The sequence below is a fragment of the Lutzomyia longipalpis genome, chromosome 2 (assembly GCF_024334085.1).
Source record: "Lutzomyia longipalpis isolate SR_M1_2022 chromosome 2, ASM2433408v1".
NCBI classification, from domain to species: domain Eukaryota; kingdom Metazoa; phylum Arthropoda; class Insecta; order Diptera; family Psychodidae; genus Lutzomyia; species Lutzomyia longipalpis.
Genome location: NC_074708.1, coordinates 33,624,068 through 33,646,295, shown reverse-complemented (window position 1 = coordinate 33,646,295; position 22,228 = coordinate 33,624,068). Strand labels below are relative to the sequence as shown.

General features: G+C 35.7%; 4 protein-coding genes and 1 pseudogene across 4 annotated transcripts in view; 1 reads left to right on the top strand and 4 right to left on the bottom strand.

The window, feature by feature from the left end:
* The window catches only part of LOC129790211 (serine/threonine-protein phosphatase PP2A 65 kDa regulatory subunit), a 620,353-nt gene that overhangs the window by 326,889 nt on the left and 271,236 nt on the right, over positions 1-22,228 (bottom strand). The window lies entirely within an intron of this gene.
* On the bottom strand, positions 3,653-6,137 carry LOC129790328 (dual specificity mitogen-activated protein kinase kinase 3). Its single transcript, XM_055827799.1, has 5 exons — positions 5,477-6,137; positions 5,016-5,406; positions 4,812-4,944; positions 4,667-4,747; positions 3,653-4,598 (listed from the first exon to the last, which is right to left on the bottom strand). The coding sequence occupies exons 1-5, from the start codon at positions 5,536-5,538 to the stop codon at positions 4,273-4,275; spliced, it is 993 nt and encodes a 330-aa protein (XP_055683774.1). The 5' UTR covers positions 5,539-6,137; the 3' UTR covers positions 3,653-4,272.
* LOC129790422 (NADH dehydrogenase [ubiquinone] 1 beta subcomplex subunit 1) lies at positions 6,237-6,945 on the bottom strand. The gene is made up of 2 exons (XM_055827910.1): positions 6,798-6,945; positions 6,237-6,656 (listed from the first exon to the last, which is right to left on the bottom strand). The coding sequence occupies exon 2, from the start codon at positions 6,481-6,483 to the stop codon at positions 6,301-6,303; it is 183 nt and encodes a 60-aa protein (XP_055683885.1). The 5' UTR covers positions 6,484-6,656; positions 6,798-6,945; the 3' UTR covers positions 6,237-6,300.
* LOC129790383 (RNA-binding protein 7) lies at positions 7,038-8,097 on the top strand. The gene is made up of 2 exons (XM_055827866.1): positions 7,038-7,339; positions 7,401-8,097. The coding sequence occupies exons 1-2, from the start codon at positions 7,253-7,255 to the stop codon at positions 7,968-7,970; spliced, it is 657 nt and encodes a 218-aa protein (XP_055683841.1). The 5' UTR covers positions 7,038-7,252; the 3' UTR covers positions 7,971-8,097.
* Positions 19,138-21,038, bottom strand: LOC129790426 (probable cytochrome P450 28a5; annotated as a pseudogene).

Genomic DNA, 22,228 nt, shown 5'->3' with positions numbered 1-22,228 from the left:
ACAGAGAGAAAAAAATTGCAGACACAATGGTCTTGGAAAAAAATAGCGACCGTGCTGCATTTTTCTTTTCTCCATGGTTTTGTGCCATTGAGAAAGGACGAACTGCAGATGGAAATAATTGCTGGTAAAACATGAAATTAATTACATTCTCACCCCCGTGAAACTATATATACGACGCATTTCTCCTAATTGATCCCTCTCCATTGTTGCACATATTTTTTTTTTCTTTGCACGAAGGGTGCATCACCCTATGCGGGAAATCCTTTTATTGGGATAAAAGATTTTTTGACTCCTAAACAGGATGAATTTAAGGAAACTATTTAGCCCAATACAAAACCGACAAAACTCAGGACAGAATATTTAAGAAAAATCATTGTTATTAGCTGGATGAAACATTTAGAAGCATTTGTGATAAATCCAAAAAGGGTCCAAAAAGGAGCCTCAAGGACTTTTATGAAAGATTTTTGAATCAATTTGAAAACAAAAAATATATAAAAATATACTAATATATTTTTTATCGTGTTTATCGTCAATAAATATTATAAGTTCTTGCTTTTAATAATTTGCTCCTCAGAGTTTCTATCAATTTATAAGATCAACTGTTACCTCGGATTTATTCAAATTATTTTTTAAAATTATTCTAAAAAATTCCCCGATTTCCCTCAAAATCGCTCACCTCATTTTAATTCTTTTCACCCTTGTAGTACATTTTTCGAGCTAGGCGATGCATGATAAGGAAAATGCGAGGAAAATGCATGCTCTGGTGGATCTTTGCGACACCAAATATGCACAATACCATAAACAATGGAAAGAAAAGTGCATTTTTTCATTCTTAACATATTGGATTTTCTCACATTTTTCCTTCCATCGTCATACCGTTTGTCATCTCATTTTTGTGTGAGATTTTTGGCGCGAATTTTTGCACTTCTATGCCTTTAATCCTGAAAATGTATATTCGTTTCGTTTGTTTAATTCATTGTTGCAGAAAAAAAAGAGAAATTTTATTCATTTGAAAAAGTACCTAAAAATACAAAAAAGGGGAAAAAGAAATTTTCGTAAGTAAATTGATACCTGCCTTAGGGCTAACAGAGAGAAGTTAAAACTTTTCTTTGAGCATTGCACATTTCACAGTCTAATTTCGATTGATCCTTTTGTGGCAAAGAAAATTTACTATAAAGTTCAATGAAATAAAACTTTTCCAAAGTTTTGTATGTTTGAATTTTGTACTCTATAAACTCTATATATTTAATTGATATTACTTTGGTATGTATTATATATTATTAAACATGTATAAACTCATCCATCGAAAATTCAATATATTTACTATGTGGGGGAGGTGCATGGAGGGACAACATAGCCCGAGAGCGCACTTGAAAGAGATCAAAGATTTGGAATTCAATGGAGAGAATTCAGCGTGGTGTACATATAAAATCAAATTGAATCCATCAAATCAAATGATGCAATGAGTAATGGGTTGATTTTTGATTTGGGAATCCCCATGCAAGCAATCCTTTTTAATACAATTCCCACTCACATTGACTGAATATAATGTGCGATGGATTTTGAATTAGCTCTATTGAATTTTCACTCCACCCCTCCTACACCCTTTATCCCTTCCGTCCCGCAAACCAGCATAACACAACATGTTTCCAGCACTGACCATATCCTATATACAAAAAAAACAGGAATGATGCACAAAAGCGAGGACCTCTCTTGAATGGGAAATATGATGTTCATGGCATGATAATTAGGTTCCCTCCCATAAAGCCACCTTAATTACTTCATTAAAATAATTAAAATATCCACCCATTCAACCCTTTCACTGTGCTTGATGAAATTTTCAAACACTTTTCATCCAATTCACGCATTTCGAGGGTGTGTGTGTGTCGCTTTTCACTACAGCCCTTCCTCAACCACCCACAAATGGTCAGTGGTGGTGTGCCAAAGGAGGATCCTTGGAATGTTGGGCCACGAAGGATGTGGTGGAATGGATAGCTATGAGTTGTCTACAGTGTGGTCAGTTTTCCAACTAAACTTTTCCCACAAAGAATGCTTCTCAATTATGTAAAGCATGTGAGCCGAGACGGCTCTTTGTATGAAAATTCAGTTCTTGTTTTATTTCTTCTTATTTTGTGAATTTTCCGACGACGCTTTGATTTTAATAAAAACAGAACCTCTGTGCTATTCTTTTTTTCGAAAGAATCATAGCTAAAAAGTAATATTGAATTGATTAAAAAATTATAATAATTTTTTTCTGTATAGGTATTGGTTGTGAAATTCTGAATGTAATCTATGAGGTGTGGGAGGGCGCGGTAATCTATGAGCTTAAGAAAGGCATTTATTCGTTTCTGTATCTTATGGGAAAATTCTTAATTCAAAAAATTAAAAAAAAAATAGTCAAAAATCCCCAAAAAATCTTCACAATTAGAATAAAAGAAAAAATTACCTTTAAAATAATAAAAAAAAGAACCAAAAATTGACCTAAAATTCAAACACTGACGTCATAATTTTCTATTTTATCTTTTTATATGTATAAAATGTCCTAAGTGGAGTAAATAAATAAATAAACCATTTTTTATGGATGTTCATCGGCTACACGTTGACAAGGTTTTCTTATGCTTAATACATTATTAATTTAAAGGATTTGAAGAGACAAAACACAATAATGACGTCATTAATTGCATTTTTAAACAAAAATTTTTGTCGTTGAATACATAATTTCCTTCACCTAAAAATTCATAAATTTATGAACCTGTCTAATTAAATTTTTCTGCAATATTTAGATCTTCAGGGAGCTTTCGTTAAGGCGCCTCTTTGACTCACATTCTGTATATAGATGAGGCAAAATATAGGATAGGAGGCATCATGAAAGCACCCCCCAAAAGACAGGGTTAATGCTGATCCGTTTGTCTTGTGTAAATTGGATAAAAGGACTCCATTTCCAAACCTCAAACTCCCTAACCGTTCCACCCTCGTCTGACCCATGGATGAATTTTAATTTACACGAAAATCTTTTGGAGTGGAAAATACATATACAATCCATCGCCATATAGGGAAGTATTAGACAATAAGGAATTATTGAAATAACTTTCTCTCTTTCTATAAAGTCATATCATTTTAATATTTTGCAGTTTCTCTTTTTTTTGCACCTCACTCTCCCAATGAATAGCGGGACAAAAGGAGAGCGCAAATGTATAGAAAATTCATCCTCAATGCCTCTTCTCCACCTCCCCTCTGCAATGCTTTTCCACCCCACCCTGAGTCATTGTTGATGAATGGACAAATGAATTTTCATTTCCCGTTGATGAAAATTCACTCACACTCGTAGAGGCAGGCAGAAATGGCGGGATAAAAATGAAAATTGGGTTTTCTCTGTGCTCACGCGAATCACGCCCATTGTTTGTCTCTGCACAAATGCTGCGTTTTTCTATGCCAAAAAACAATGCATTTGCAGCAAATTATTTTTCTTCTATTCCTCCCTTTCCTTCGTGGTGCTTTTTTTATCCCTAAAAATAAGGATAATCTCCTAATGCTTTTTCACAAGTCAAAGCTATGTCTAAATAATAAATTAAATCTTGAGCTTTTGATTGATTTTTTTATTTTCCTCCCGGCTCTACAAGGGGGAAAGAATTTATCAAGAAAAAAAAAAGAATTTTTATTTTGCATTTTAAAGATTTTATTTCGACATGTTCCTAAATCTTTTTTGTATTTTGCACTTTCCTTCCAAAATGCCAATGGCATTGCTCTGTAAAAACAATATTATTTCACTCACATGAGTTTCCTTTCTTCGTTCGAAATGGCAGCACTTTTCTTTCGCGTGATGTTTTGAGGATTTTCATTTAAATTAATCCCAAATAAGATTGCTTGGCAATTTTCATCTCGAATTCTCGCGCAAAATGCAGCATTTTTTTTAATCTACATTAGATTTTTTCTTCTCTTGTTTTTTTTTAACATTATATCTCTTGGAGAAATTATGTATATTATGTATATGTAGTATTTTTTTCTCAATCTCACTATAAGATCCTTATCAAAATAATTGCTCATTAGTAAATCGTTCTCATTCGTGGCTAAATCGTTACAAAACAAAAGAAAAGGGGGGATTGGGAAGTTAGTAAATCGTCTTCTTTTTTTTCTTGCTGCTTTCTACAGCATCTTTTCTCTCCTAACGTGTATTGCTCTCTTCTTGTGACTTTTTTTTTAGCTCTTCTTAAGTAATATACTCATTCTGTGTCGTCCTTTAGACTCGTCTAACTGTGAGCACATACAAATCTCTCAATTTGGCAAATTGAGAATCTCCTCAACAAAAGTTGCCACATCTGTTTCTTTGGAGCTGTGCTCCTTGAGGAAAGGATGCTGTAGCAATTGCTCATAGTTTGGACGGTCGGTGTAGACCTTTTGGAGGCATACACTGATGAAATTCGTGAATTCCGGCGAGAATTTTCCCGGTTCCACACGTGGTGGATCATCCGTCACCACCTGCTTTAGTTGCTCAAACGGTGATCCCCATGTAGAGTAGGGAAACTTCCCTGTGGCCATCTCAATCATACTGATACCCAATGACCATACGTCCGACCGAATATCGTATTGTCCTGGATTTCCTGCTCACAAAAACACCAATTTTAGGATCTTGTCCAAAATTTAATTAAATTATTCAATTATCCCCTACCTGTGGGATCTATCCTTTCAGGTGCCATGTATGGTTTACAACCGGCATCTATGGTTTTTGCCACGGAATCCACTAAGTATCCTGCCAAGAGAATTTTCTCAATCAATTAATAATTTTCTTAAAGATATTTCTTAGTGGAACTCACCTGAAATACCAAAATCGCACATTTTAACTTCTCCTTTGCGATTTATAAGAATATTCGATGGTTTTACATCTCTATGGATCACCTTGAGCTTAGCATGGAGATAGTGGAGGGCATTTACTACGGCTATTGTGATCTACAAAGAAAAATATGAAATATTTTAGCAAATAATATCCTTCCGGAACTTCCAAAGCAACCCAAAATTACTTTTCCTAAAATATCTTCAGACATAACACGGCTGTTCTTGAATACTTTCGGATAGAATTTATCTAGACTGGTGTCCATAACTTCCATACAAATCCACACATCGCCCTCCCGGAAGAGTGCCCCGTAGAAGTGAACTGTGTAGGGGCATGCACTGGATCGCATGGAGATATCCAGATCCATTAGAAGACGTTTCTGTTCCTGTGTATTCACCGTGGCGGTGATTCTCTTCACAGCCATCACTGTGCCTGTCTGCCGATGACGCATTTTCTCAACAATCCCATAGGCGCCTCTTCCCAGATCGCACAGCTTCTCCAGATCATCTGCCTCCACGATGAATGTCTTGTCCTCAATTGTAATTGTTGTGCTCTTATCCAAATTATGGGGCGCAGTCCTAGAAAGAAACCACAAATTTATCCAGATCTCCAGCAGAGCTCCCGGAATAGAGATAGAAAGAAACTTACACTGGTGGCGGTGGTTCGTTTGCCATTGAAATTTTGAGGTTAGGTCGCTTACGGCCCGACATCCCGGATATTCCTTTTTCAATATCCTTTTCTCCCACAAATTACCAAAAAACTCCCTCGGGAGATTCACAAAATGAACTTTGGGGTCTTTTGACTCTCACGGGGGCGTCAAACTTTCCTTGTTGAAGTAATTTAAGTGGGTGAAAAATCAAGGTGAAAATTTCTGTCGCAGAAAAACAACTCTATATGGAAATTATCGTGCACACCGCAAAACACTCGATATTTGAGTGGAAAATCAAATGTTACATAAACAGGGGATAGAACACTACAAAATACACTTAATTAACTACTTTTTGAACCATTTTTAGGGATTATTTTTGCTAATTTTTGCGGTGAACAAAAAAAGACAAAATTGACAATTCGTTTTCGTTTTCGTAAACTTTCGAGCGGAGTTAAGACATGTAGTCTATGTTGTATGCAAAGAATTTTTTTTATGCTGAAACTTTGTATTTTAATTTACTCTCTTCATGTTTATTGACTTTTTAAGAAATCCATTCAATTGTAAATTACAAAAAATTATTTAATTAAGAAGCTTTTACATGCAATAAACATAATTTTAGTAATAAAAATTTCTAAATTTTTGCAGAGGCGTATACAACTTAGACTAGCTCGGCGACAAACTCGTCGAATACTTTTTGAGCGGGAATTCAAAAATGAAATTATAAATTCATTGTGAAAATTAAAAAAATATTAGTTTGCACATATATTTCTGATTTTATTCATTTAAATAACTATTACAGAGTAATATTTTACCTCTGGTGTCTTCATGGCCAGGAGGGTTTCTCACCCGGAGCAAGTTGTCGCCCATACAGGGCAGACTTATCCCGGAATCTCGTCATTCGCAAGGTTTCCTTGTGATCCAGGAATGCCCCAATGCAGTAGCCAGCCACTGGGAAAAGTGCCCACACGTATTCCTTTGTAAGTCCAAAGACACTGTTGAGAACCATCTTTGTACCTACTCCTCTGCTTCCTACTTGTTCGCCTCCAGCTGCTTCTGCAACTTCCACTTACGTGTATGATCTAGATCTGCGTAAATGGCGCTTGCTGTGATAATTGGAAAGATTGTAACAATGCGATATTTACGCCAGAGATGCAGAAAAGCACTTGCCATGAAAATTTGCTGCGAAAAAGATGAAGAAATTGATATTTTTAAGGTTTTCTCGTTATATAACTCACAAAATGACAACAAACATTGAGGTTATGAAGTGGAAATGAGGATTTTTCCATTTTTATGCAATATTTTAAGGATGTTTATACTTACGTTGATCAAAGGGATGCTCGTATCCCTTTTTAGTTGTTATTTCTGTGTTATTTTCCTTGTGATTTCTCAAATTTTCCAGCTTTTTTCAATGGGTTTTTCTTGTGTTTTGATTTTTCCGGAAGAGATACGAAACAAGAATGAAACTTATGTTTCTTGTTCGACGACACAACCGCGCTAAGTGAAAAAGTATTATTTTTTTATTTTTTGCAGTTTTTCTTGAGTTTTTTCACTTGAAAATGTGTTGTGATATCACAAAGATAGCCTGAAATATGAAATAAAGTTCAAAAAACTCCGAAAAAATGATAAAAAAAGGAAAACAAAATTGACCGCCTATTCCTATTTAGCACACGTCCTATGACTTTCAATCGGAATTTTTCCACCACAATAAGCAAAAAGTTTTAGTAGGTTGTTTGCATTTTTGTTTAGGAATAAAATTCCTTTTTTCTCAAAGAGAAATGGACAGTGAGCAGTCCAGAACGCTCTACTGTGGAAACTTATCTGAAAAAGTTACTGAGGAAATTCTCTATGAATTATTCCTGCAGGTAAAATGAGAAAAAATCAGAGAGTGAAAATCATAACCTCAAAGTGAGTAATATTTTTCAGGCGGGTCCAATTGATGAAGTGAGAATCCCCAAATCCCGCAGTTTCGGATTTGTGACATACAGACATGAGGCTACTATTCCGTATGCTCTCAATTTGTACTCTGGAACACGATTATTTGGTCGGGAGATCACAATTGCTTTAAAGACACAGCAGGGTAGTGCTCCCCCGGACCGAGATCATCCTGGCAAGAGCATCCTAAGTCATGGACCACGGGGAATGACAAATTCAATGCCGGGACATATGACGCCCCAAATGAGAGTGCCACCACCACCGCCGCCCCTCAATGTACCCACAATATCTGGCTTATCAATAGACATCCAGGGTTTGCTGCAGATGGGACAGCACTTGAATGCGAATCTCCAGGGGGGCTTCAATGCCTCCTCCCGTGGAAATTATTACGGTGACAATCGCACCAATAATGATCTCGTGAACCGTGGCAAGCACTACCGAAGTCACGAAAGCAGAAAACCCTATGAAAATAATCGTCGACAGAGGGATATTGATAAGGACCGCGAAAGGGACAACAATCGTGGCCACTACCGCGATAGGGACCGTCGTCATCGTCGGTAGGGCGACCTCCACCTACATCCCATTCCACACAAAATTACATGTACAAAGATTCATTATAAAAACGCGTGTAATTCTCTGCCAGAAATTTTGCTGTAAAAAATACATTTTTTCACTCCCTTGCATAGCATATTATTGTAATTCCTCTCCAGTACTACCGCATGAATCCCTCCTCCAGCAAGGAGAACATTTCCGGGGGTACAGTAGAATACAGCATACATATACTATAAAAATGTGTAGGATTTAATATTCATTAATTATTTGTTTGATATTTTTTATTCTAGAAAATTTCTTCATTGTTCTTTGTGCAATAAAAATACATATAAAAATGCAAAGATAAATATTAAATAAAAATATAGCATGGATGGAACAGTATAAAGCGAAAGAACGGTAAGTAAAACTTACAGGCTGTGATTCTTTCTTTGTCAGTGAAATGTGAAGATGGCTGAAAATTGAGGATGAGCAAATTTTGAGGAGAGACTTACTCGCGAGCCGAATCACAGCCAACGCGCAGTTTTGAAGAAAGCCTTAATCGTGGCGGGCGTTGGCTGTGATTCGGCTCACGAGTAAGTCTCTCCTCAAAATTTGCTCATCCTCAATTTTCAGCCATCTTCACATTTCACTGACAAAGAAAGAATCACAGCCTGTAAGTTTTACTTACCGTTCTTTCGCTTTATACTGTTCCATCCATGCTATATTTTTATTTAATATTTATCTTTGCATTTTTATATGTATATATAATGTGTATATCTATGCATTTATATATATTTTACTTTACTTTTATATATGTATATATAAAACGCCCCGCTTCGCGGGGCGTTGGTCTTATGCAACTCAAGATATGACATGTTAACTTTAAAACGCGATATCTCCGGAACGGCTACATAGATTTTCTTCATTTTTGGCATGATGAAAGATATTATAGCCAACTATAACATATCAAAATATGAAGCAATTCTATAAAGCGATGTTCGAGATATTCATCGAAAACTCATCGAAAATTTTGTTTTCGATTTTAGCGCCACTTGCGGTCATTTTTTGAACTTGAAATGTTCCGAGCAGTTGTAGGGCTCGTTAATATCTTTCATTTGAGCCCGAGTTGATCAAAATCGGCCAAGCCGTTCTCGAGTTATGCCCGATTTTCGATGAAAAATTGTGACGGCCATATTGGCTAAACGGCTTGGCCGATTTTCGAAAATGAGGTATCGTTTGAAAGGTCTTGATGGCCCCTACAACATATAAAAATTTCAGATTTTTAGCTATTACAGGGGCTGAGATATAGCGAAAACAAAATTTGACAGTTATTCAAAATGGCGGACGCGGGGGTGGGGGGTTGGATTTAACCTCATAATCGGATGTCTTCCACCCGATATATGAACTTTGCCGTTGACCGCAAGTCTCTATCTATCACCGTTCTCTTGTAATTAAGCGAAAGGTTCCGGACGGACGGACGGCCGGCCGGCCGGCCGGCCGGCCGGAACAATTTTTGGCGCCAACGTTTTTTGGAATGTAGGGACCATAATTCGTGCTCATCCCAAGTTTGAGCCCGATCTGACGACTTTGCATTTTTGAGTGTACACAGAAGCTGTGCTTCTTTGAAGAAAGAATCACAGCTAAAAATGGGGCCGGAGATAAACAGGAAATTCAGCTTATGGCCATTACGGAGCTCGAGAACTAGCCTCGGTGGGCTAGTGTGTGGTTTTAATTCGTTTCACTGGACGTTGCTTTTATTTCCGAGCGAAACGTGATGTGACTTAATGGGTCTGCTCCAGCAGCGATCGCCTTATGGGCCCATTTTCCTTCCTCTTCTACCCAAGAATTTCCCATCTGCGGGCCATTTGGAGGCATTTCCACGCGTTTCATCTTTTCCTCATGTAAGCGAATGATGAAGACGAATATTCATCCTAAAATCTCAATGTTACGATGAGTTCGCGGTATGCTCGTATTAAAATTACACGTAGACAAAAAGAGAAGTAAAAAAAAAATATTTTTTATATGATATTGTTTGTCGAGGAAAATAAAAATTTATTTTATAAAAAATCATATTTTTTAATAAATTTTTTATCATCAAATTGATTTTGTTAAAGGATGGTTTTATTAATTAGTTTGACATAATTATATGCATATATTCCAGTACAAGATTAAGCAAAACGGAATAATCTTTATCGTTAAAAAATTTAAATAAAAAAATCAATCCCATTTTTTTTTCAACGTAGCCCAGGATTTAAGGAAACCCTTTCGCCAGTACGTTTAACATTTTTTAACACTGGGTGGTGAGTTGAATGCACCAGAAACGGCAATAATATATGGAAAATTTCGCTGAGGAAATTGCAAAGCCGTAAAGGCGAAATTTCTTGGTGAAATATTTATGAGAAAAAGCGGTTTAGTTGTCAACTGATTTAAAAATTTACAAGAGGTGAATCCTCCACACATCCAGCCCCAGAATCTCCCTTCGTCTATCCACCTTTCGTAATCTCCTCCATTTCTTCGTGATTTTCAAAAGACAGACTCGTTGAGTAAAGGGCGCGAAGGAAATTAGGGAAATTCCTGACTGAGAAAAAGCACTAACAAGAATCTGCATTAACCACCATGGACTCATCTCCTTATCAAAGGATTTAAAAAGAATTAACTTTTTTCCCGCCAAGCAATTTAACTTCCACTCCTCCTCTGGCATCGCATGTCTCCAATTTTGTCTCACAAATGCAAGGAAAATTAAAAATTCCACACCCACCAACGTGCAGTCGTCCCTTTTTCCTTTCTATGAGGTAATCAACGTTTTCCTCCTTTCAGCTCCTATTTTTTCCGAGAAACGTGTGTCGCAAGTACTTTCTAGGGAAAAGCAAAAAAAAAAGAAAATGAGGATAAGAGAAATAAAAACTTTTTTCCTGTCTTATTTCATTTAGAGAACAATGGAGGGTGGAATTTTTTTTCCTCCACGGCGCGTCTTCCTTTTGTCAATTTGAAAACCTAATTGGTGAGTGAAGACAAGTGAAATTAATCCCTGGGACTTTCCTTCCGCAATCCCCTTTACGTAAACACCCGCATGTTTTATTATCACATTAAGCATTTTTCACTGACTTTTAATTTTTCTATTTGGACAAATTGTTAAAGCAATTTTAAAAGGGAAATTGCCTTCAAAAATTGCAGTTAAAACAGTTTAATATTTTTTTCGTTTGAAAATGGGGAGTGTTTTCTTTTATCTCAAAGAAAACAGAAGGTTTTAAAAATCTTGGAGAAGATGTCTTAATTAAGAACTTTTAATAAATCGATTTGAATGTTTATGATTTATTTTTTAAAGGTTTCCTTTTATACTTTTTTTATGTAATACGAATATTAAAGGGAAAATAGATTTTCCATTCATATAAAAACCCTTCTTTTAATAAAACTTCAATGGTTCCGATTTAGACAATTTTCTCTTACGTTTTAAGGACTTTTAAGCCCGTTGAAGCTTAAAAAAATGAATTCCGATCTATTTTTTTTACTTATGTTAATTTAACAATATTACAGAAAATATTTTTTAGTTGTAGCAAAGATTCTATTTTTTTTTCTGAGAAAAAATGCGATTTCAATTCAAGAAAATGGAAGTAAAGGTAGTTTTTGTTCTAAAAGTACGTGTACAGACACAATTCATCGCCCAGTTCTGATGAAAAAAAATTCCGAGAGTTGTCTCACCTTTTCGGGTTGTGTGAAAAAGGGGGCTTTTCCTTTCCTTTTTGGTGGTAGGTGTAATTTTATTTTCTACCCAGACCCACCTGACGCTCTTTATGTGCCATGACGCTCAAATGGCTATCGGCACTAGCCAGTCAAACGATTTTAAAAATTTACGCTGCGATGGCCAGAAAATGTCCAACTCGGTTCGCCACATAACATATAAAAGCATTCCGATGGGTCTGGCGGAGGGTGATTGCCACGGGGGAGTGAGTTGGTGAAAAGGTGGGTGTTTTTGGATTTCCGTAAATAGCGAGAAGCACCTTTTATTCCCATATCCAAGTGAAACCGTCTGGGATGGTTTTTCTGTCTTTTCTACCCCCAAACATGCAATTTTTGTGGGATGTGAGTGGTAAAGTTTAGAAAAGAATTGCTGAATGGTGATAAAAAGATAAATTCACGGGGAATGAATAAAAATTAGAATTTAGATGAGAATTTCCCATAGGGGGGTGGATGGTTATTCCAGCTCTTGATTCTCTTGATATACCAGAGAAAAACAAACGCAATTGGAACACAAAGGGATATTTTTTTTAAACAAAAGCATTCTCTGCAAAATTCTTCCTGAATTTATATAATTCTTTCTTTACCAGTATTTTCAACTCTTTTGGGTCTCTTCACTCGGGTGTTGTATTGAAAATTGTGTTTGCATTTAATTATTTTTGCATATTGTTCTGCATTGTTTTCATACGCACCACTCACTTTTTTTCAATAACGCGTTTATGTGCGGGTGAACCATTTTTTTTCTCATTTTCGAGCTAAATTTATAAACTGTTGTATGCTATGTAGGGGAAGACGGGGTAATTTGGCCACTTTGGCAAAGTCATTAATGGGAATATCTCAAGTATGGTAAATGCTAGAAAATCCATTTCTCCACAGTTTATACTCCCCATAGAGATAATCAATCGTACCAAGTTTGAGGAAAATCCGATCATTGGATTTTCTTTTGTTTAAGAAAAATCATTTTTTCGCATTTTCAAGTGCTTTTGGCATTTTGGAAATTCGTCATTTTCGAAAAATTTTTAACACTTAAAAATTAACTTTTAAGCCATTAAGGGTCATTGATCCATCATAAACACGATAGTGACATCCATTTTCCGATATCTCAAACAGATTTTCCTGTGGAAATGGTTTTATCCGGAAAATTGGAGTGGGGTAATTTGGCCACTTGAGTTTTTCCGGCACATTTTCCGACGCACATTTAAGATATTTATTGTGGTTGTGCCTTTTAATGTTTTCTTACAGATTATAAGCAAAGTAGGATAAAAAATTTTATCTAAAAAAAGAAATTTACGATAATTTGAAAAATGGCCTTTTTTAGACTTTGCCCGTTTATGGTTCAGAAAATGTTAAAGTTTGAGGCTCCGTTAAATATTTTTATCTGGCAAATTACTGGAAATGAATCTTAGATAAATATCCTATCTTCCAAAAAAATAATCGAAAAAATAAATTTTTTTTATTGTCCAGAAATTTTCATGTTTAATAATTTGTGCGCCAAAGTGTCCAAATTACCCGTGCTCGGGGTAATTTGGACACTAAGCTAAGGGTCCAGGAAAATGGAAAATTCACCCATTTCTCATCGAGATAGAGAAAAGTGTTATATGGGGAAGTTGTAGGCCGGAAAATTTCCTACAAAATAGGGCTATTTGGTTTTCTTCATACTACCAAACTTGCTTGATATATCCCAAAAACCGCCAAAGTGGCCAAATTACCCCGTCCTCCCCTACCTACTTTTTTGTAGCTCGGAACATATTATTTTTCAGGCTCGTATGAAAACTGCGTGTAAGTAGAGTTATAATGTAATTTATTGCTGTGATAATTTAAAAAATCTTTTTATTTTTCGTTTAAAAAATTAAGAACAGAATTAAGAATTTTTTATGCACTGGAATACTTAAGGATATGCATTCTAAAATATTATAAAAGTGAAATATAAAGGAGTTCGTATATGTATATGTTATCAAAATAAAAAATCACTCACTCACAATTGGAGTAGACGAATTGATTGTAAAGAACTAATACTTAATAAGCAATTGCTAACGAAACTTCTCATTTTTTAACTGGAAAGTATCTAAATCTTATTGAAAGTGAAAACATGAAAATTGTTGCTTAACCTGAATATTTTTTAATATTTTACAAGATTACGTGTATATCGGTTTCTTACTAATTATTATTGTTACTAATTTTCCCATACAGAAGCGAATAAACTCCTTTTATCACAATATTCCGAGGAATTTCTTTAAAATTCTTCTGAAGTATGACTTCAAAATTATCTAGTAAAGTGAATTCTCAAACATAAATATCATTTGCGAAAAAAATCCTCAAACTCTTCTTGTAACCGAACTCATTTGATTTTTTTTAAGTAAAAACTTTTTATCTAATTTTTATGAACACTGAAAATTTTCTAACAGTTCTAAACGGACAAATCTGGGTGTAATAGGTCTGAAAACTGACAAAAGAAAAGTCTTCAATTTAAGCATTTGAAACTAAAATCATTTTACCGCCTTTAATGAACTGTAAAGGCTTTCAAGAATTCATCCTTTAAAAAAATGAGAGGATATGGAATATAATAAAATACTAAATATGTGACAAAATACATAAAAATAAAAAAAAGTTTTATGTAAAAATTATGCTCGTATAATTATGTAAAAAGAATTTTTTTGAATCTCTTATCCATTGAACTGAAGAGTGGTCCATTTGAAATGTTGCGAATTTGAGCGTGAGGAAGCCCGTAATATAGGGGTGAGGTTTTCCCTTGTTTGGGATGCTACCCTCGAATGGTGATGAATTTTTTATGGCGTTTAATCGAAATTAGAACAGAAAAGGGTTCTAAATTAACTCAACTCGTTCTGTGTGACTTTCTCTCGATGTATGAAAAGGTTGGACGCATCATCTCCGACCCCATCACTCAAAAAACGATGCTGGGGTGGTATTTGCAAATAAAGGGGTAGGTCACATGGATTTCAATGATTTACTTCGATATTTTCTTTCACATTACCACGAATTAATACGTTAAAAAAAACTTAAAATGTCAGAGATTCAATCATATATTGTTAATAAATCTATTTAGATTTTTTTTTCAAAATTTCATCAATGTTCTTCTCATTTTTAAATCACGCTCCAAAAAAAATATGTTAGAATTAGGTAGAAGAGCACCAAAAGCGCGAAAGGCAGCAGCGAAGGGATCGTTAAACTCATTTGCAGGATAATGATTATGAGCAGAGCCGGGTAAACTCCATCATGGAAGGTCCTTCATGAGCTGGCGAATCATCAACCGGGAGAGCTTTAGCCGTGATGGATGGGGGATGGGATGGGTAGAAGCGAATATTTCCAGCATGGTGGCAAAATGGACGCAAACTCGTAGATGATTTTAATTTGACGTGACATTATTACACGAATGATTCGCTTTAATACCTCTTTCTCGAGCCATTCCTCCCGATATGAGTTTGCCCGTGCGGATGGTGCACAAGGGAGGGTGGGGGCGGTGAAAACTTTTTGGAAAATTCTCTCCAATGAATATTTAATTAGTAATTACAACTGCCGGTTCTTCTTGTTAATCATAATAATGAACAAAAGTGTGAGTGAAGCAAAAAGGGGTTTAGCATATTGGGGGGTGGTGGTGGTGGATGAGAGAGCGTATGATGGTGGATTCGTTGGATAGAATGGGGGATGAGAGATCTCTGGACCAGTTTATAAATAAAATCACCTCGGTTCTTATTTAGTTTTCTCTTCACCATAAACATTCTCTGGAAGAAATTTCTATTTCTTATCTCATGAATTCCTTCGATGCGGCGAAGGTGGGCCGTATAATCTCTGTGCTGCTGAATAAAGTTGGGGGAGGAGTCTTAGCGAAAATGTTGAGAAAGTAGAGATTTTGTATATCAAAAGACAAAGTATATATACAATTTTGGGATGTGATGCTGAAGACAAAGAGAAATTGAAGGAGAGATTGTCTTAATTGGGAAGTTTTCGTCTTTTTGCAATCTTTGTGTCCTTCTTCATTCAATTGAATTTCTCTGGTTCACAGAAGCGCGTCTCATACCCCCCACCCTCTCCAGTGAACCGAAACTTCTCTCATCGCATTCACTTGATGTGTTTTCCACCTGTCAATTTGATTTATCCCCGGGACAATGATATACGAAAAGGTGGTTTCTATGGCAAAAGGAGGGGAAGATCCTGGTGTGGCGTGATCTCGTGAAGTGTTGACAATTGGCAGAAATTGACGTTGATTTTGGGCTTTTCACCCATCACCACACCACTGTTTTCCATCTCAAATGCCATGAGAGGATGAGGGTTTTTTGGAGTGCTCACAAAATCTGCTGGAAAAGTCCCATGGACAGCTAAAGAGGTGGAGGACACTACAAATAGAACACTTATTACACTACAAAAAAATGTTTTATTATTTTTGGATTTATTTTTTTTAATAAATAGATTTTTTTAATTATTAAGATTGGAGTTTTATTTATTTTAAAAATAAGAGATCTTCTTTTCCTTCTTTGATCTTGTTTCATAAAAGTATCCCCTGATGAAAGCTCATCATAATGCAGAAAGCTCACAAAAAATACATAATTTTGTATATTTTTCTTATTATAATTTTCTAAATTTATTTCTAAAATTAAATAAAAAAAAATAAATCAAATTTTTCCTGAGTGTAACTGTGACAAAGAGGGAAAGAAGTGAAAAGGAGGAGGGTCACCACAGTTCCATAATTCTTGGTGATTTGTTGCCATATATATATATATATAGACAGGTCGCCAAAAGCTCTCTCTTTTCTCTGGTCAACCCACCCCACTGATATCCTCACAGATTCGATGGAATCGCGTGGGAATAATAGATACTGTATAGAATAGAAGAGTGACGTGCACTTTCCACCGAAAATGTTTTCTAATGTGGTCACAGAGTGAAAATGGACAGATTACCAAATGTGACAACAAATATCTCCTCTCTAAAGTGAATCGCCACCAAGTTGAGTTTTTGGTGGGTAGTTTGGTTGATTGGTTAAAAAAAACCATCCCTGAGATTTTGTGTGGACGTCCCCGTGTACAAATAAAAGTTTTCATCCCCGAGAGATTTGTCCAAATGGATCCAAGTAAAATGACAAGAAAAGCTCACGTGGAATTAAATAATCCAATTGGACATGAGAATGGTGAACGTGATTGACTTACAATGGTGGGTGGATTGAAAGGACAAAGGACAATTTTAGGAATCTTTAGGCGTGTGCGACAAAGAAATCTTCAGCTTTTTTTTTCTTGGAGGGGTTGAGAAACTCACAATCGAATTTGTTGAAAAGTAAAATTTTCACATTACGTATCCCATTGAAAATCTTTTTATTTTCGTAAGAACATTTTGTGTTCAATAAATCTTATTTGAGAAAAAAAAAGAATTCTGAAGCAAGGAAAATTTGTTCTCTTTTGCGCAACATAGAGTTTTGGGACATGATTTTTTGGTCAAAGTATATTGAAAAAGAAAAGAACGTTTTCTGTAGCATATTTTATCTAACTAAATACATAATATTGTTGTTACTTAATGTAATGTATTCTCCAGCAGACGGCCTAAATAACTTCGTATATACAATGCGGAGTTATCCAGTAAAATTCGTTTAAATTCTACCACTCCAGGTGAAGTTGTGCTTAAACTTTGCAATTAAAAATTCCGGCAAATCCCTTGTTTTTGAGATTTCGATTCACTATGAATAATTAACGTGGCCATCATTGTTTTGTGTGTTAAGTCAGCGATATATAGTTGAGAGGAAGGGGTGAGTGTGGGTGAAAAACACGAGCAAAAAGCACCGCTGAGGGAAAATGGCACACAGAGGGTGGATGGGGGAAAATTTCCACTCATTTTCTCGAAAAACAACATATACCCCGCCCACCCCATTGGGGTATATACTTTTGAAATGTGAAAAGGGTTTTCACAGAGAATGAGACTTTTCCCTTTTCGCATGATTTGAACTCCGCACATATACATAAACATATACAATACATACCTACACCACCCTCCTGAATGAATTTAACCACTCTAAAGAAAGTTTCTATCTTTCACCCTTATTTTTCCTGTGAAAAGCATTAAATTTTATTCGATATCCCACAAAAACAGACAAGGGAGGAAAATTCAATGCCTAAAAAGGCTTAAAACTTACGACATTTTTTTTTATAAACGAACTAAAGCAAACTAAAGGAAAGCTTTCGGCTCTCCCACGCTTACAGCAGCGCCCCCATCAACACTGAATAGAATTAAGTCTGTTAAATTTTTTTTGAGAAAGCTACAAGGCTCCCCAACCCTTCTATAATAATCGAAAAGTGGATGAGTTGGGCTTTTCGGGAGTTCAAGAGAGTGCCTTAATTAGTTATTAAATATTCATGCACGCAATCATAATAAAGACGAAATTCACGAATTTCTCATTTATTATTATTAAATTAGCATTACAATCGTTGTCAAACTTTTGCAATGTAACAGCTTGAGAAAGTAATGAAAAAGAATTTTTAGCTGAGAGGGTTGTTTTTTAACCTGTGACACCTACATGCAGAGGACTAACTCTTTCTTTTCAAAAACCCAATTTTTATACTTTGATGAAGAGACAAATGGAGCTGTGCGAGGGGTATGTGTTGGGAGATGAAAATAATACCTTGTGGTGTGTAGTTAAGTATGATGGGAAATTTGACCGAAATTCCCAAATAATATTATGTATGGAGTATAAATTGAGCAACAATGGTTTGTTAAATATTAATCAAAATTAGTCATGGGTTGATATTTGACCCCAAAATCACCAGGGTAAAAGTTGATGAGAATTTGAAATCTAAACGATCCTCAAACATCATTTTGGGCCCTGGCATATTCATCCCCGCATATCCCAGGCATCCAATCCACAAAATACTATATATATACAACAATATATATACACAGGAAAATCTGACGATATTATGATGACGATGCCACAAGGACAAATTCGCATTAATCTCCTTTAATTAGGAACGAGAATTTGTGCGTGAATATAAATGATGGCATTAAATACCTAACTGCTCCTGTGTATTCTCAGTTCAAATTGCCAAATATGTACAAAGCATAAAGCTCTCCCCATGCACAAAATCACACATTATACACATGAAATCTCCTTCCTGGAATCATCAGGACACACAACCCTCAAAATTGGACTCGCAAAATCCTCCCTGTGACGCATCATTTCAAAACGGATCCTCCCCATTCCTCCCATTTGCCAAAACCACCCACAAAATTTCCATTGGTGCGCATGAGAAATTTCCCATAAATGACAAAATAGAAGGACAAACATTACAATTTCCGGGCACTACATTTAAATACCACTCACAGGTCACTTACTATGCCATCCTATCACATCATCCTTGACAGGAAAATATAATGAAAAATTTATATTTTAATTTGTTTTCTTAGTCTTCAATCTCCATCTTTTCTTCTACTTTAATTATTATTAAGTCAAAAATTACGATAAAAATAAATTGAAAATAAAAATCTTATTATACTTTTACATCTTGGTTATAATCTTGGCGATATTCAAAGGCTTTTTGGCAGACGATTGAATTTTGTATGATTCCATGAAATTGTTGTAACGCTCAAATTGTAAGAACGACGCAAATCACATTAAGATGAAAATGTTTTTTCAAATATTTATCGTCATCATCCTTCTTGGTAGGTCTCGTAATAAATTTATAATCTTAAATTTTATAATCGTATTTTATTTATGATTTATTTCTTTGAATTTCAACCAAATACCCCCAATGGGTATTGGCAGAAAATCTTTCGGGTCCAACACCACATCTTTTGATGTTCTTTCATCGAGAGAAATTTCGAAATTTCTAACGATTGATACAATTGCAGCTTTCAATTGAATCTGTGCAAATCGCATCCCGAGACAAATTCGTGGTCCATCACCAAAAGGGAGGAAGCTTCCTTTCTCACGGTGAATCTTTGTTCCACCCACTTCTGGTGCAAATCGTTCAGGGATGAATTTTTCGGCATCTTCAAAATATCGTGGATCACGATGAATACTGTAGACAGGTATAACAATGCAGTATCCCTTTTCGACTGGTATCATTTTGTTCTCATTTAGGGGTAGTTCGCACGAATCTGTGCACATTTTGCTCAAAAAGACTGCTGGAGGGTAGAGTCGAAGTGTTTCCGAGAAAACCTGCTCAAGGTAGGGCATTTCCTGTATAGCATCAAAGGTTATCTTTTCATACCTTTCTGTATATTCCTCAACCTCACATCTCAATTTTTCCTGTACATCTGTATTCTTCGCCAGCTCATTAAGGGCAGAGCACAAGACAACGCTTGAGGTGTCAAATCCATCAAGGAAGATAGTTGAGGTAATCCACACGGTTGACTTTGCTCTTCTTCCTTAAGTCAATAGCATCCTTCATGAGAGTAATGAAGAATTTCTCAACGATTTTTTCAACAATCGAAATTTTGTAGATTTTCTTAATTGATGGGATCAATTGAACTACGAAGAAGTAGAACATGAATTTGGCTGCTGTATCTGAACCTATAACCTTCTGACCCATTTGTCTAATAGGTGATTTTGTGCCAGAAAGTGCTTCAGCATCAACGCCAAAAATGCAACTCGAAACGACATCTGTTGTGAAATTTGCACTCATCTCACGGGCATCAATTGCCTGACCATTTTCCCGGATAATGAACTTTTTCATAGTCTCGCAAACATCCTCAATAACTGGATACATGGCTTTTATCTAAAGAAATAGGAATTTCAATTAATTATCTTATGATTTAAATTTACATAATTTTGTTCTTACCCTATGTTGTGTAAATGCAGGTGTAATTTCAGCTCGTTTTTCTTTCCATTCCTCTCCCTTTAGCATAAAAGGATTGTTCCCAAAAATAGGATCTTTTTCCTGAAAAACAAATTATTATTTTTCATTCTTTTTTTGTAATTAAATGTTTGACCATTACACCTTGTCAACCATATCAGCAAATTCATTATCGCGAAAATTCTTAAATTTACTGATAAGAACCTCTTTAGCAATATTAGCATCTAGTACCAAATACTGTGGCAATCTCACATTGAAGAAACCCACGAGGGAATATTGATCCTTAAATTGCCTAGAAAGGATTTTTTTTAAATCATGATATCACTACGAAAAATCAATTTAAAAAATTCACAAACTTGTAAATGTTCTCGTAATCATAAGCAATGTGTTGCTTTTGGGTGAATAAGCTCGGGAGATTTCCACTAGGAATCTGTGGCTTAGGGAATGGGATCCCCCGTTTTGCCCAGTGCTTGTAATTCCAGATGAGGAAAAGGTAAACTCCACTCCCGATCAAACAAATAATGCAAAGAAAAATCAACATATTTTAAAATTTCTTTGGATAAGTTAATTCACAAGCTTTCACTTCGTAGACTTCAGACAGACTGGGTGAGATTTCTGTGTGATATTTTGGTGTTTATATAAAAAAGCCTTGAACTCCTATTTTTAGAAAAAAATAAATAATGAAACAACAGTGCATTTAAAAATTAATCAAACACTTTCGTAAATATATGGCGCACCTAATTTTTTTTCTTAAAATTTTTCTTTAAGTTTCTTACTTTCTTTTTGATCGTTCATTGGGTGAATTTGGAAATAAAAAGGTCAGTCAGAGTTCAAAACATTTTCATAATTCCATCGTTTGTTTTTACACTGATGCTCTTGCGATGATCAGATCAATTAATACTTATGGATAAAATTGAACAAAAAAAACGTCAAAGCTCTGCGAAACATTCTTAAAAGAAAGAATCTTTTGTATCCTGTCTAAAAAGACTAAAAAAGTTAGAGGGGCTGAAGTAAACTCATTCCGTTCCATCCACCAGAATCAGGGGGATTTAGAAATTTAATGGTAGTACGGGGGATGACCAAATCGGTATATAAACTTCCGTGATTAAATATTTTCCTACTCCCCCGTCAACTCTGCAGGTCGTATAGCTTTCTGCATAAATGTAATGGCAACCGGAAACACTGTTGTGTTATGCTCTATATACGTATTTATGCTTATACGTTTTGTGCTGCGGTGCATAGATGAAAATGCGGTGTACGGTGGCTCACAGGCTCTCAAAACCATGCTTTCAATATTATTTTGAGGGTAGGACGGTCCCCAAGGAAGTGTGGGACAGAGAGTTCAATTGTTTGAATTGCAGTGTGATTGCAAAATAGGGGATAGATTTTGTGTGCACCCAAAATGGGGGGGGGGGCGGAGGTTGGCTTTCCCCATTCTCACCGATGGTGAATGTGGAATGAAAGAGGCCACACAATGGATATATTGTGTTATCAATGAATGCGACATGGGGCACTTCCCTATATTATATGCAATGAAATTTTCCTATTGTGTATTGTGGGGTTCTATATGCGATGGGATATGTGAGGGGGCGGGGAGAGGTGGCGCCTAGTTGGAAATTTTGAACACATACTCGGGATATGTGGAGTGTGGAAGTTGTTGGGGGTGGGGGTGTGCTCCTTCACCCTCGGGAAATCCCATTGACACAGAGTGGAAACAATGTAAATTTATTAATTCACCACCAACCGATAGAAAATTATTCG